Source organism: Symphalangus syndactylus, chromosome 21, assembly GCF_028878055.3.
Source record: "Symphalangus syndactylus isolate Jambi chromosome 21, NHGRI_mSymSyn1-v2.1_pri, whole genome shotgun sequence".
Taxonomy (NCBI): domain Eukaryota; kingdom Metazoa; phylum Chordata; class Mammalia; order Primates; family Hylobatidae; genus Symphalangus; species Symphalangus syndactylus.
This window is the reverse complement of record NC_072443.2, coordinates 36,371,958-36,385,661: the sequence shown is the minus strand read 5'-3', so window position 1 is coordinate 36,385,661 and position 13,704 is coordinate 36,371,958. Positions and strand designations below refer to the sequence as shown.

Here is a 13,704-nt window from a genome sequence, read left to right as displayed (position 1 = left end):
AAGGAATACTTTCTATATGAGGTGGAACTCCCCCACCCTAACCTCATGTCACCACATTTCTGATTTTGTGAGTGTATGTCAGCTAGTTTATGATGGGAAAGTATGCTATTTGGGTTTTCTGATGTCGTCCGTGTGATTTCCCAAGGTATGCAAGTCAATGTCCTCCCAAGATCTTTGAAGTATGGTTCCATGGGTGCTATTGCTGTATGTGGATTTGCCCTATGTGCAAACCATTGCCTTATGGGATCCCTAAACTCTAATTTCAAGGGAAGATTTGCAAGACAGATTATTTCCCTTCCCTGGTGGCCATCATCTCTCCCCTCCTCTCTACCATTCCAGCCTTCTAAAGTAAGGCAGAACATACCATCCGGAGGCCTTTTTGCTACTGAGTGTAAAGACTTCTTTCCTTCTGTAGCCTCCCCAGCATATGTCTGAAGTTTTGGTTTGCTTGTTGTTTGTCTGTGATAGTATCTTCTGATAGAAGCTAAAATCCTGGTTGATGTCACAGAAAATTATTGGTATATTATACCGTTAGTAATCATTTTAGTTTCTCAAAAAATCATTTGTTTAATTTCTATGTTAAACTCTGATACTTTCTTAGCTCAAGTTAAGGCAATCTGCATTCATTACAGTCATTCATTTCTTTTTTTTTTTTTTTTTTGAGACGGAGTCTTGCTCTGTCCCCCAGGCTGGAGTGCAGTGGCACAATCTCGGCTCACTGCAAGCTCTGCCTCCCGGGTTCACGCCATTCTCCTGCCTCAGCCTCCTGAGTAGGACTACAGGCACCCGCCAACACGCCCGGCTAATTTTTTGTATTTTTAGTAGAGACGGGGTTTCACCGTGTTAGCCAGGATGGTCTCGATCTCCTGACCTCGTGATCCGCCCGCCTCGGCCTCCCAAAGTGCTGGGATTACAGGTTTGAGCCACCGCGCCCGGCCTCATTTCTTTCAATGGTTGTAACCACTTTGAAGTTTCCATAAATTTGTAAGAATTTTTCAGTGGAGACATAGTGAAACTCAGGTGAGATTTTCCTCATGATAATGGTTATAATTAAACCATATGGTATTTAAAAATAAGAAATAATGATATGTTACAAAATATTCATAATCATAACCCTCTTTTTTTTTTAATGGCTAATTGGTTTCAAAAATTACCTACTCTCTTCAGCTCAGCAACTACACTTCCTCAGCTGGGAGTTACGAGACTATACAGTTGTTTGTGGCTGGCACTCCTTTCTGATCGGCTGGTCTTGTAGCTGGATGGCCATGGAGTGTCATTTGTTAAATATTTTTAATATCCACCCCTGAGTGGACATAAATCAGGCCTTTTCAAACTGAATAGTTGTAAAGTCTAGCTTTTCTTTAGTAGTTACAAGTTAACTGCTGTAAGGTATGTTGAGCTGCATATGTTCTTCACCTCAGTGCCTTTTAGCCCACCTCTCTAAGGGCTTAGCTGACTCTGCTGTGCAGCCAGTACTACATAGAAACAATTAGAGCTGTGAACAGGGGATTATTTGCTCCACTAACGTCTTTCTGTTCAGTCTCAGGGCACATCATGCTTTCTCACCTTTATACTTTTCTAAGTCCAACTCCTCACGTAGAGACAGGTAACACACCATCAAGGAAGTAGCAGACTATATAGAAGACAGAAACATGAACACATATGTAATTATAAAGAGTGATGCATGTTGGCTGGGCGTGGTGGCTCATGCCTGTAATACTAGCACTTTGGGAGGCCGAGGAGGGTGGATCACAAGGTCAGGAGTTCAAGACCAGCCTGGCCAACATGGTGAAACCCCATCTCTACTAAAAATATAAAAATTCCCCAGGCGCAGTGGCAGGCACCTGTAATCCCAGCTACTCCAGAGGCTGAGGCAGGAGAATTGCTTGAACCCGGTGGGTGGAGGTTGCAGTGAGCTAAGATCGCACCATTGCACTCCAGCCTGGGTGACAGAGTGAGACTCCATCTCAAAAAAAAAAAAAAAAAAAAAAAAGTGATGCAAGTCACACAAAATAGCATCAGACACTTGCTAGGGAGTGGGGATATGAGGGTATGGTGAGTTTGCATAAAGAAGCAGGGGCTAGGCCGGTGCGGTGGCTCACGCCTGTAATCCCAGCACTTTGGGAGGCTGAGGTGGGTGGATCACGAGGGGTCAGGAGATTGAGACCATCCTGGCTAACCCGGTAAAAACCCGCCTCTACTAAAAATACAAAAAATTAGCCGGGTGTGGTGGCGGGCGCCTGTAGTCCCAGCTACTTGGGAGGCTGAGGCAAAAGAATGGCGTGAACCCAGGAGGCGGAGCTTGCAGTGAGCCGAGATTGGGCCACTGCACTCCAGCCTGGGCAACAGAGCGAGACTCCGTCTCAAAAAAAAAAAAAAAAAATGGACTGTGACAGTGATGTGGAGAATGGATTGAGGTGGAGAGAGGGAAACAAGGCCAAGTTTGGAATGTAGAAGACCATTTGGTAGGCTGTGACAATAATCCACATGAAACAGAATGAGATCCAAATTAAGGCAGTGTCATGGAAACAAATATGGAAGACATTTTCCGTCCTGAATCAATTGAACTTCGTGGCTGATGGAATGGGACGGTGACAAGGAAGGAGACTAAGATGGCTCACCAGGTTCTGGCTAATGTGATTAGGTAGATGATGGTATTATACTGTGATAATGAGAGGAGGACCAAGTTTGCCTGGAGGTTGGCTTGGAGGAAGAAAGAGATTTATCTTCCCCTATGAAGCCTTTCCTGATTGACCCAGCCAGAAAGACTGTCTTCCTCTTGAGGGACCTGAAAGCTCTGAGAGATTATATCATATCCAAAATAATAAAACAAAAATCTAATGGCAAAATTGAAAAGTGGTGTAAGACTTTCAGCCTCTTCTTTGTGCTAGAAACTGTCTCGTTACTAATGTGTCAAGGACAATGGGATATCCACACCCCTGGGTGTGAACAAGTGGGTCCATTGTCTGTACTGAATTTAAAAACAACTAAAAGTTGATTTCCCTTTTTTTTTTTTTTTGACACAGAGTTTCGCTCTTGTTACCCAGGCTGGAGTGCAATGGCGCAATCTCAGCTCACAGCAACCTCGGCCTCCTGGGTTCAAGCGATTCTCCTGCCTCAGCGTCCTGAGTAGCTGGGATTACAGGCATGCGCCACCATGCCCAGCTGATTTTGTATTTTTTAATAGAGACAGGGTTTCTCCATGTTGGTTAGGCTGGTCTCAAACTCCCGACCTCTGGTGATCCGCCCGCCCTGGCCTCCCAAAGTGCTGGGATTACAGGCATGAGCCACCGCTCCCGGCCAGTTTCCTTTTAATTGTCACCACATACTAGCAAATATGAACAATGTCAGAGGTGAAATATTTATCCTTCAAAATATTTTTGGCCTAAGTTCTAAACACTATGGTTACTGTTGAGTTTTGTGATATATATGTAAACTTCAAATTAGCACATTTGTAGTATATGTCATTTGACAAACATTGCATTCTACTTGCAAGTTAACTCACAGAACTTCCCAGTTATAGAGCTGGCCTTGGACATATACAATTCAGCTACTTGTGTTCATTTTGATAGCAAATTTATAATGTCCAGGATCACTCCAGTTTCCTCCAGGGACACTTTGTGTCCTCAGTCTCTGTGGTACTGCATACTCCGGCCTTTCAACATTCAATTTTAAATAAACAATAATACCACAGAGAATGCTGAGACAAAGAAGCAGAACAGGAGCTGTTGCATTTTTGTCATTTGGTGCAAACTTCTTAAATGTTTATTTGTGTTTAAAATTTAAAACAGTGAAAAGGATACAAACTGTGATGTATAAAATTTTCGGCTTGGCAACTTTATTTCATGCCTGAAATATTAGATTGATTAATATTTTTACAATTGAAATTTTTTTAATGTTGTTTTAAAACTAACTTTAGAAAATAAAACTTTAGTGTTACAATTTAGCAGTTACCTAAATTGTATCTTTGCAGAATTTCAGTTTTAATACAATCCATTTATTAGTTATTGGGCAATTATTTACATAAACTATTATATCAGACTATAACTAAAGAATCAAAGTTCATACTGTTTAGATGGATATAAAAATGATTGAATAAATACCTGTGCATTTTTCCGTTTTTTGTATTTTAATATTTTTTTAAACATTTTTTAATTTGCATGGTTTTATACAAGAAGTTCAACATAAGAAAATATTCATTGTCTATATTTCTTTTCTGGCCATTTTATTACTTGTTTCATCTCATGATTTTTTTTTTTTTTTTTTTTGAGACGGAGTCTTGCTCTGTCACCCAGGCTGGAGTGCAGTGGCGCAATCTCGGCTCACTGCAAGCTCCACCTCCCGGGTTCACGCCATTCTCCTGCCTCAGCCTCTCCGAGTAGCTGGGACTACAGGCGCCCGCCACCACGCCCGGCTAATTTTTTTTTTGTATTTTTAGTAGAGACGGGGTTTCACCGTGGTCTCGATCTCCTGACCTCGTGATCCACCCGCCTCGGCCTCCCAAAGTGCTGGGATTACAAGCGTGAGCCACAGCGCCCGGCCTCATCTCATGATTATTTCTGAAAATATTTCTACGTATAGAGAAAGGGGTTGCTCAAAATGATGTACTCTGGACCTAAAATAAAATATCATTGGTACCACCTGATCATGGAATATATATACCACTAGTAGTTTTGATAAAAATTTTTAAAATGGAAGAATTTCTAAACCTATAGTGACTTAAGGGATATTTCATTATATAAGAGCCTGGGTGGAGTAGAAGTTTTTATTCTTTGTTTGTTGGTTTGTTGTTTGAGATGGAGTCTTGCTCTGTCGCCCAGGCTGGAGTGCAGTGGCGCGATCTTGGCTCACTGCAAGCTCCGCCTCCCGGGTTCACGCCATTCTCCTGCGTCAGTCTCCCGAGCAGCTGGTACTACAGGTGCCTGCCACCACACCCCGCTAATTTTTTATTTTTTTATTTTTAGTAGAGACGAGGTTTCACCGTGTTAGCCAGGATGGTCTCGATCTCTTGACCTCGTGATCTGCCTGCCTCGGCCTCCCAAAGTGCTGAGACCACAGGCGTGAGCCACCGTGCCCGGCCAGAAGTTTTTATTCTTTTACTGCATGTATTTATTTTAATTATTTTTAGCATTGAAAATTTCCTATCATCAGATATGAATGCTTGAGAAAAACAGCAGAGATAATAAGAGCAGGAATAAAAATAACTGATGTTTCCGGCTACTTGGGAGGCCGAGGCAGGAGAATTGCTCGAACCCGGGAGATGGAGGTTGCGGTGAACCGAGATTGCTCCATTGCACTCCAGCCTGGGCAACAAGAGCAAAACTCCATTTCAAAAAATACATAAATAAAAGATGAAATAAAATAACTGATAGTTGGAAGTTGAGTAACAGCCAAAAGCAACTGTGATAGTTATTCCTCTTCAGGAAATATTTATTTGATAAGACAAACTTTTGGGGGATAGCTTTGTGTGTCCTAAGTATCATAAGATGGATATGCATAATTCAGAACAGGCAGAAAAGGGGTATTAACAAGCTTGTCAGATGGACAATTAGAATTGTGCTATTTGTCGGCCCGGCCGATGGCTCACGCCTATAATCCCAGCACTTTGTGAGGCAGAGGCGGGTGGATCACTTGAGGTCAGGAGTCCGAGGCCAGCCTGGCTAACACGGTGAAACCCCGTCTCTACTAAAAATACAAAAATTAGCCGGGCGTGGTTGTGGGTGCCTGTAATCCCAGCCACCGGGGAGGCTGAGGCAGGAGAATCACTTGAACCTGGGAGGCAGAGGCTGCAGTGAGCCAAAATTGCATCACTGTACACCAGCCTGGGCAACAAGAGTGAGACTTCACCTCAAAAAATATAAATAAATTAAAAAAATAGAATTATGCTATTCGTCTCAGTGGGTCATTTTTACACTACAAACATCAGTGTTAGCCTCTGAGAGATAGGAAGTATTATAATACCTTGTTTGTGCACAGAGGGAGTACGCTTGATTTCTAATGCCTGCTTGCAAGCCTACATTCATCATCGGTTCATTCCTCCATTCAAGAAAAATTCCTGTGCCAGTCAGTGTGATCGCGAATGATCATCATCCTGCTGATAAGAATATTTAGGAACTGCAATGTTTCCATAATCCTATTGTGAATCAGTGATGCCACCAACACAAAAAGCTAGCTCTTTTCTCCACCCCTAACCCACTTTGCACACCGCTCCAGAGCATACAGTCACAAAAGACAGAACTTGAAGTGATGTCTAATTGTGCCACTAACATCAAGTGATAGTCCTATGGCTAAATAGAAAGGTAATATATTGTGATAGAAATAGAAATTGCAGGCTAGAAGTGGTTTCATAGTTTCAGTCACACATTGAGGAAGGTGAAGTTGTGTGTGTTTGTGTGGTCAGGGGATGGTGAGTTAGAACTTTCCTACTTTTACAGTTCAATCCTTTCATCTTATTTTGAAGAAACTGAGGACCAGCAAAACTGGGGGACTATCTCAAATTCGCTCAATGTGTTAGCATTTGAAACAGACATGTTCAAATGAATAGTCTCATTTGTAGCTATTTCCATGCCCTTTATAAATATCCCCCCAAAATTAGGCACCGTATTTTCTCACGGTGGATAAGCAAAGTTTAAACTCCTGCCTAATGCTTATTCCATTTGTTCTGAAACAACCACTGGTCTCCATGTCACTAAGTCAGAAAACCATGATTCAGTTGTGTATCAATGATCTAAATCTATCATGAGATTCCTGGTCTCAAAGACTTTTCCATTCCATTTCCTCAATCTTAAAATACCTGCCCTGTCCCATGTACTGCTCTGATTCCCAAAGGGCTACTCATTCACCAAGGTTCAGCTCAAGTATAGCCTTTCCATGAAGCTTTGCCCCAGCTGAAGTTAACCTGCAGACCCATGCAAAGTTGTTTGTACCTTTTCTTTTTTTTTTTTTTGAGACAGAGTCTCACTCTGTTGCCCAGGCTGGAGTGCAGTGGCATGACCTCAGCTCACTGCAACCTCCAACTCCCGGGTTCAAGCAATTCTCCTGCCTCAGCCTCTTGAGTAGTTGGGATTACAGGCAGGCACAACCACGCCTGGCTAATTTTTGTATTTTTAGTAAAGACGGTGTTTCACCATGTTGGTCAGGCTGGTCTTAAACTCCTGACCTCAGGTGATCCACCTCCCTCGGCCTCCCAAAGTGCTGGGATTACAGGCATGAGCCACCATGCCCAGCCTTGTTTGTACCTCTTTACGGTGTTATATAACACTCTTCCAATTGCCATTCATTTTTATTTCCCATTAGAAGGCAAGCTCCACAAATGCAGACATCCTATCTGATGTATTCCTAGGCTTCCTAACAACCAGCATGCAAGGTCCCTCAAGCTTTGCTTTCAGCTCAGTAAACTGAAAGAAATAAAGAGTGGTATATAGTACATTGATTCTAGAAAGGTGTCCTCTGGCCAGGTGTGGTGGCTCACGCTTGTAATCCCAGCACTTTGGGAGGCCGAGATGAGCTGATCACCTGAGGTTGGGAGTTCAAGACCAGCCTGACCAACATGAAGAAATCCTCTCTTTACTAAAAATACAAAATCAGCTGGGCGTGGTGGTGGGCCCCTGTAATCCCAGTTACCTGGGAGGCTGAGGCAGGAGAATCGCTTAAACCCGGGAGGCAGAGGTTGCGGTGAGCCAAGATTGTGCCATTGCATTCCAGCCTGTGCAACAAGAGTGAAACTCTTGTCTCAAAAAAAAAAAAAAAAAAAAAAAAAGAGAGAGAAAAAAAAGAAAGAAAAGAAAGGTGGCTTTCATCGTTAGATACTCCTGCCTTACCAATTAAATGGTAAACTCTTGAGGGTAAAAGATCTTTTGTCTATAACTATCTCATTGTTTTTCATAATTCTAGCACAGACTTATAGGGTCCATAAACCGTTATTGACTTATCCAAGAAAATGAAAAGGGAAGTTAGGAGGCTGAGGGAGTCTATTAACTTCAGGGAGAGGAACGGACTTCTGGAAACAAGAGTTTCACTTGAACTTTCTGCCTCTGGCCTTCTTAATTTTTTGTCATAAGTCTAACCACATTCAGGTACACTTCCTTTTGGTAAAAGATTTTACCCTTTCTCTTCATTTTTTTGAAAACCTCATCCTTATAACTTACCTTTCAGTTTGGTTTCATTTTAGTTCTAAACTTTTGGAAGCAACTGAATTAAGAAGTCTTAAAGTGAACTTCTTTGAGGTCTCAGAGCAGTTATAAATAAATAAATATTAAGAGGTTCTAAAAGTTTTCTGCAGGTCCTTTTTCTCACTCTGATTCCTGGAAACTCAATCAAGTTTCTATTATTCTGAGCAGGGATTAATGAGATGTGAGCAGGAAGGGTTTTTAAGTAGGGTGTGAGTGAAAGGTATATTAGGTGTGAGGAAATAGATAAAATGAGAATATTTATGCTGGCAAGGGTGTAGAAATAAGGTGAAACCTTGTTCTGGATAGACATGTATGTGAAGCTCAGGGTCAAAATTTGCTCCTTGGTTCAACATCTGACAAGCTGTGTGATCACAGGCAAGGCCTTTAGCTGTCTTTGTATTTTAAGAGAGTTTTGACTATAATCTCTGTTACGCTTATGTCGTTACAATGTATGATACTGTACATCTATTCAGAAGAATGCATGAAAATGAGTGAAATAAATAAATGAAGGAGATGAATTAGACATTGCTAAGAGAGCGGGTAGTTCAAAACATAGAAAGAAAGGCTAAGAAGGAACTGTAAGAGTGGAGAAAAAAATAATTTAAAAGAAAATACTTTTAGGATCATGAGCTTAGCCTTAACTTTACTGGAAAATAAAAAAATACGAATCAACACCAAGTGCATAACTAAAGGGAAATGAGAAACAAGCCATTGGAAACTGGAGTAAAGGCCATCCTTGTCATACAGTTGCTAAGAATTTGGTGGAAGTGTATCTATGTCTTACGACTTTATGGAAAGCAGAAATTAAAAGCAATAATTTAGGATATCTGGTGGAAAAAATATCTAAGCCGCAAAGCATTTAGGCTGCTGTGTAGCTACTTTTAACTGCATACAGTAAGAGGCAGGAGGGAAAAAAATGACTTAAAAATGGAATTTATAATTAAAAGAGAAGCAGAATAGAAAGATTTGGAAAATTCACTGCCTAGCCATATAAAAAGTGAAAAGGCATGTTTGGGAGAAAATACTAAGGGTGTGGCCTAGTGACCATTGTTAAGGAGATTAATATGGATAGAAGGGAGTGAAGTACTATTCAAGAAGTTGAGAAAAAGGCCCTGAAGGCATTTCAAAGCCTTTGAGGCTGCCCCTCCCATCATAGGCTCAGAGCTCAGAGGGCAAATTGATTTCAGGGGAAACTGGAATGCCCTTTACAGGCTTGCTGCCCAGATCTGCCTCGGGTTTCCGTTCTCTGAATTCCAGCACTGTGCTCCTTGGCTGCTCCAGCCATGGCTCAAGTGAGCCCAGGTGCAGTTCAACCCACCACTTCATAAGGCGCAATTGGTAAGCCTTGGTGGTGCCCACTTGTTAAGTGTGCAGGCTAGCAGAATGAAAGAGGCGTGGGCCACAACTTCCTCCATGTAGATTTCAAAGGATGTTGTGGACAGCCTGAGGGCCCAGGAAGAGTCTGCTCCCATGGCAGTGCCTAGTGGAGCCTTGGGAGTGGACCGCCACTGAGACCCCAGAACTGTGGAGCTATTAGCCTGAAGCATTAGCCTGGGAGAGCTGCAGGTAGGAGTCTCCAACTTGTGAGTGCTGAAGCATCAACCAAGCCCAGCAATGCCATTTTATTTCTCTGTTGGGTTTTGGACTTACTTAGGACCTGTTACTTTCTCATTTTTGCCTATTTCTCCCTTTTGGAATGGGAATATCTATCTTATATCTGTCTTACCACTATATTTTGGAAGTAGATAACTTGTTTTGATTTACAGGATCATAGCTGGAGGGAATTTGCTTCATAATGAATCCTGCCTTGAATCTTACCCATATCTGATTTAGATAAGACTCTGAATTTGGTGTTTTGAGTTGATTCTGCAATAAATTAAAACTTTTGGGGCTATTGAGATGGAATGAATTTTGTATGTGAGAAGAACATGAGTTTTGGGGGACCAGGGACAGAATGCTATGGTTTGAATGCCCCCTCCAAAATTCATGTTGAAATTTTGTTGCTATTGTAACCGTATTATGAGGTGGAACCTTTAAGAGATCAGTAGGTTATGAATGTATTAATGCTGTTATTGTAGGAATGGATTAGTTATCACAGGAGTGGGTGCCTGATAAAAGGATAAATTTTGGCCCCCATTTTTCTCTGTCTTGTGTGCTCCCTTCCACCTTCTGCTTTCTGCCATGAGATAATGCTGCACAAAGGCCTTTGCTAGATGCTGGCACCATGCTCTTGGATTTTCCAGCCTACAGAGCCATGAGCCAAATAAAACTTCTATGATTCATAAATTATCCAATCTCAGGTATTCTGTTATAGTAGCAGAAAACAGACTAAGACAGTGTCTCACATGTCCATGTGTAGAGATCACCAAACAGGCTTTGTGTGAGCAACAAGGCTGTTTATTTCACCTGGGTGCAGGCGGGCTGAGTCCGAAAAGAGAGTCAGCAAATGATGGTGGGATTATCATTAGTTCTTATAGGTTTCGGGATCGGCAGTGGAGTTAAGAGCAATGTTTTGGGGGCAGGGGGTAGATCTCACAAAATACATTCTCAAGAGTGGGGAGAATTACAAAGAATCTTCTTAAGGGTGGGGGAGATTACAAAGTACATTGATCAGTTAGGGTGGGGCAGAAACAAATCACAATGGTGGAATGTCATCAGTTAAGGCTATTTTCACTTCTTTTGTGGATCTTCAGTTACTTCAGGCCATCTGGATGTATACCTGCAGGTCACTGGGGATATCATGGCTTAGCTTGGGCTCAGAGGCCTGACAGACAGAGGATTAAATGATTTATTTCATTTTTTAAACATATTTATTATGTGCCTAATATGTATGAGACATTCTGCTAGTGAGGTTTAATTACTAGCAATTGGGGGGTTGTTTTTGAAAATTACCAAATAATAATGCTTGAGAACTATTGAAGTCACATATATACGGTACTTCCAGAAGAACATATTTGATTTTAGTTTTGTTTTTATCTTTTAGGGAAAGAATCATGTGATGTACAGCTTTATATAAAGAGACAATCTGAACACTCCATCTTAGCAGGAGATCCCTTTGAACTAGAATGCCCTGTGAAATACTGTGCCAACAGGCCTCATGTGACTTGGTGCAAGCTCAATGGAACAACGTGTGTAAAACTTGAAGACAGACAAACAAGTTGGAAAGAAGAGAAGAACATTTCATTTTTTATTCTACATTTTGAACCAGTGCTTCCTAATGACAATGGATCGTACCGCTGTTCTGCAAATTTTCAGTCTAATCTCATTGAAAGCCACTCAACAACTCTTTATGTGACAGGTGAGTTCTCAACACCTAGACCATCTGACATTTTTCTCATAATGTTTCCAGGAAGAGGGGGGTTCAGTTTCTCAAGTGATTATGTTAGAAAGCCAACTCCTATAGCACATCTGAAATCTGCTACACCTCACAGATTATGTGCCAGTGTGTACATATGTGTGTGTATGTGTGTGTTTGAGGTGAGTGAGATAGAGGAGATTAGAGAAATAGATAATAAAAGTTATTGTTTTTGACTTTAGGGATTATAAAATTTATTTGATAACTTCAAAAGTAAACCACTGAAATATTGAAAAAATTATAAAGTGAATACCTATAGTTGCGAATAGCTCTGTGATTGTCCTTGTTTGGTTTTTTTTTTTTCTCTTTTTCCCATTTTTCTCTTCTTTACTTTTGTTCATTACAATTTCTTGAAGTTATGTTTGTGGTGCTTAGGCAATTATACACTTCTTAATAGTTCACAGTTTGTTTAGAGGAAAAACAGCAAACAACTAACTGACTTCCTAGTGATTTTCTGGGAATATTCAGAACTCTATCTCTCTCCCCTGTTCCCCGGAAGAGGCCTTTAATATGCTTTGACAACTGAGGAAGGACAGATAGAAGTTAAGCTCGGGGAAACCAAGCTGAATTAAACATGAAAAAATACATAGAGTGGGGAGTAGGTGAGAGTAAAAAATACTTGGTTTATTTTATAGCCAACATCATATTCAATGGTGAAAGGCTCCCCCTAAGAACAGGAACAAGACATGGATCCTTGCTTTTGCCATTTCCATTTAACATTAAACTGAAAATTCTAGCCTGAGCAAATAGGCAAATACAAGAAATAAAAGATATCTAACTTAGAAAAAAAGAAGTAAAACTTTGTTCACAGATGGCATGAACTTATGTGTAGAAAAATTCTTAAAAATTTATTTAAAACTATTAAAGCTAATACATGAATTTAGCAATTCCACATGATACAGGATCAACACACAAAAATCAGTGATATTTCTATACACTAGCAATAAACAATCCACAAAGAAAATTAAGGAAACAGTTCCATTTACAATAACATCAAAAAGAATAAAATATTTAAGAATAAATTTAACCGGCAAAGTTGTACACTGAACAAAGAAAACATGGCTGAAAGAAATTCAAGAATATGTAAATAGATGCAAAGACATTCTGTATTCATGGACTGAAAGATGTAATATTGTAAAGATAGCAATATTCCCCAAGGTGATCTACAAATTCAATGCAGTTCCACTAAAATCCTAACAGCTTTTTGTCGCTATTGCAGAAATAAAAAAGCTGATCCTAAAATTCACATTGAGTTGCAACAGACCCAGAATTGCCAAAACAATCTTGAAAAAGAACAAAACTGAAGCTAAGACTTCCCTATTTCAAAACTTACTACAAAATGACAGTAAAAAAAAAAAAAAAAAAGAGTAGAACTGTCATATGGATAGACAAAGAGATCAATGTAAATAGAATTGAGAGTCCAAAATAAACTCCATACATCTGTAGTCAATTGATTTTTGATAAGGGTACCAAGATTACTCAGTGGGGAAAGAATAGTCTCAATAAATGGTGCTGGGATAATTGGATATTCATATGTAAAAGAATGAATTTGAACCCCCGTCTCATACCATATTTTAAGAAATCAAAATAAGTCAGACATTTAAGTAGAAGAGCTAAAACTATAAAAACTACATTATATAAAACAATAAAACTCTGGTTTCTTAGGAGAAAACATAGGGATAAATGTTTCTGATCTTGGATTTAGTAGCGCTTTCTTAGATATGTTTACAAAAGCATAATCAACAATAACACCAAAAAGAGATAAATTGGACTTCATAAAAATTAAACACTTTTGTGCATCAAAAGACACTAAAATTCAACAACAAATAGACTGCCAACCTAATTTTAAAATGAGCAAAGGACTTGAATAGACATTTCGTCAAAGAAAATATACAAATGGCCAATAAACATATGAAAAAAATGCTCAATGTCATTAGTCACTGGAGAAATGCAAATCAAAGTCACAATGAAAACTCACTTCACACCCATCAAATGACTAGAATAAAAAAAACACAGAAAATAAGAAGTGTTAGCAAGGATGTGAAGAAATAGAAACACTATCCATTGCTGATGAGAATGTAAAATGGTGCAGTCACTTTAGAAAGTGGTCTAACAGTTCCTCAAAATCAAAAGATAAAACCTAGTTGTCACAGTACCCAGTAATTCTATTCCTAGGTA

At 40.0% G+C, this 13,704-nt stretch overlaps 1 protein-coding gene across 3 annotated transcripts in view; it reads left to right on the top strand.

The window, feature by feature from the left end:
* The window catches only part of BTLA (B and T lymphocyte associated), a 37,285-nt gene that overhangs the window by 9,945 nt on the left and 13,636 nt on the right, over positions 1 to 13,704 (top strand). For all 3 annotated transcript variants that reach the window (XM_055259848.2, XM_063630076.1, XM_055259847.2), the window contains one exon: positions 11,155 to 11,469. In XM_055259848.2, the coding sequence (XP_055115823.2) occupies positions 11,155 to 11,469 (315 nt within the window). The remainder of the gene's footprint in view (positions 1 to 11,154; positions 11,470 to 13,704) is intronic.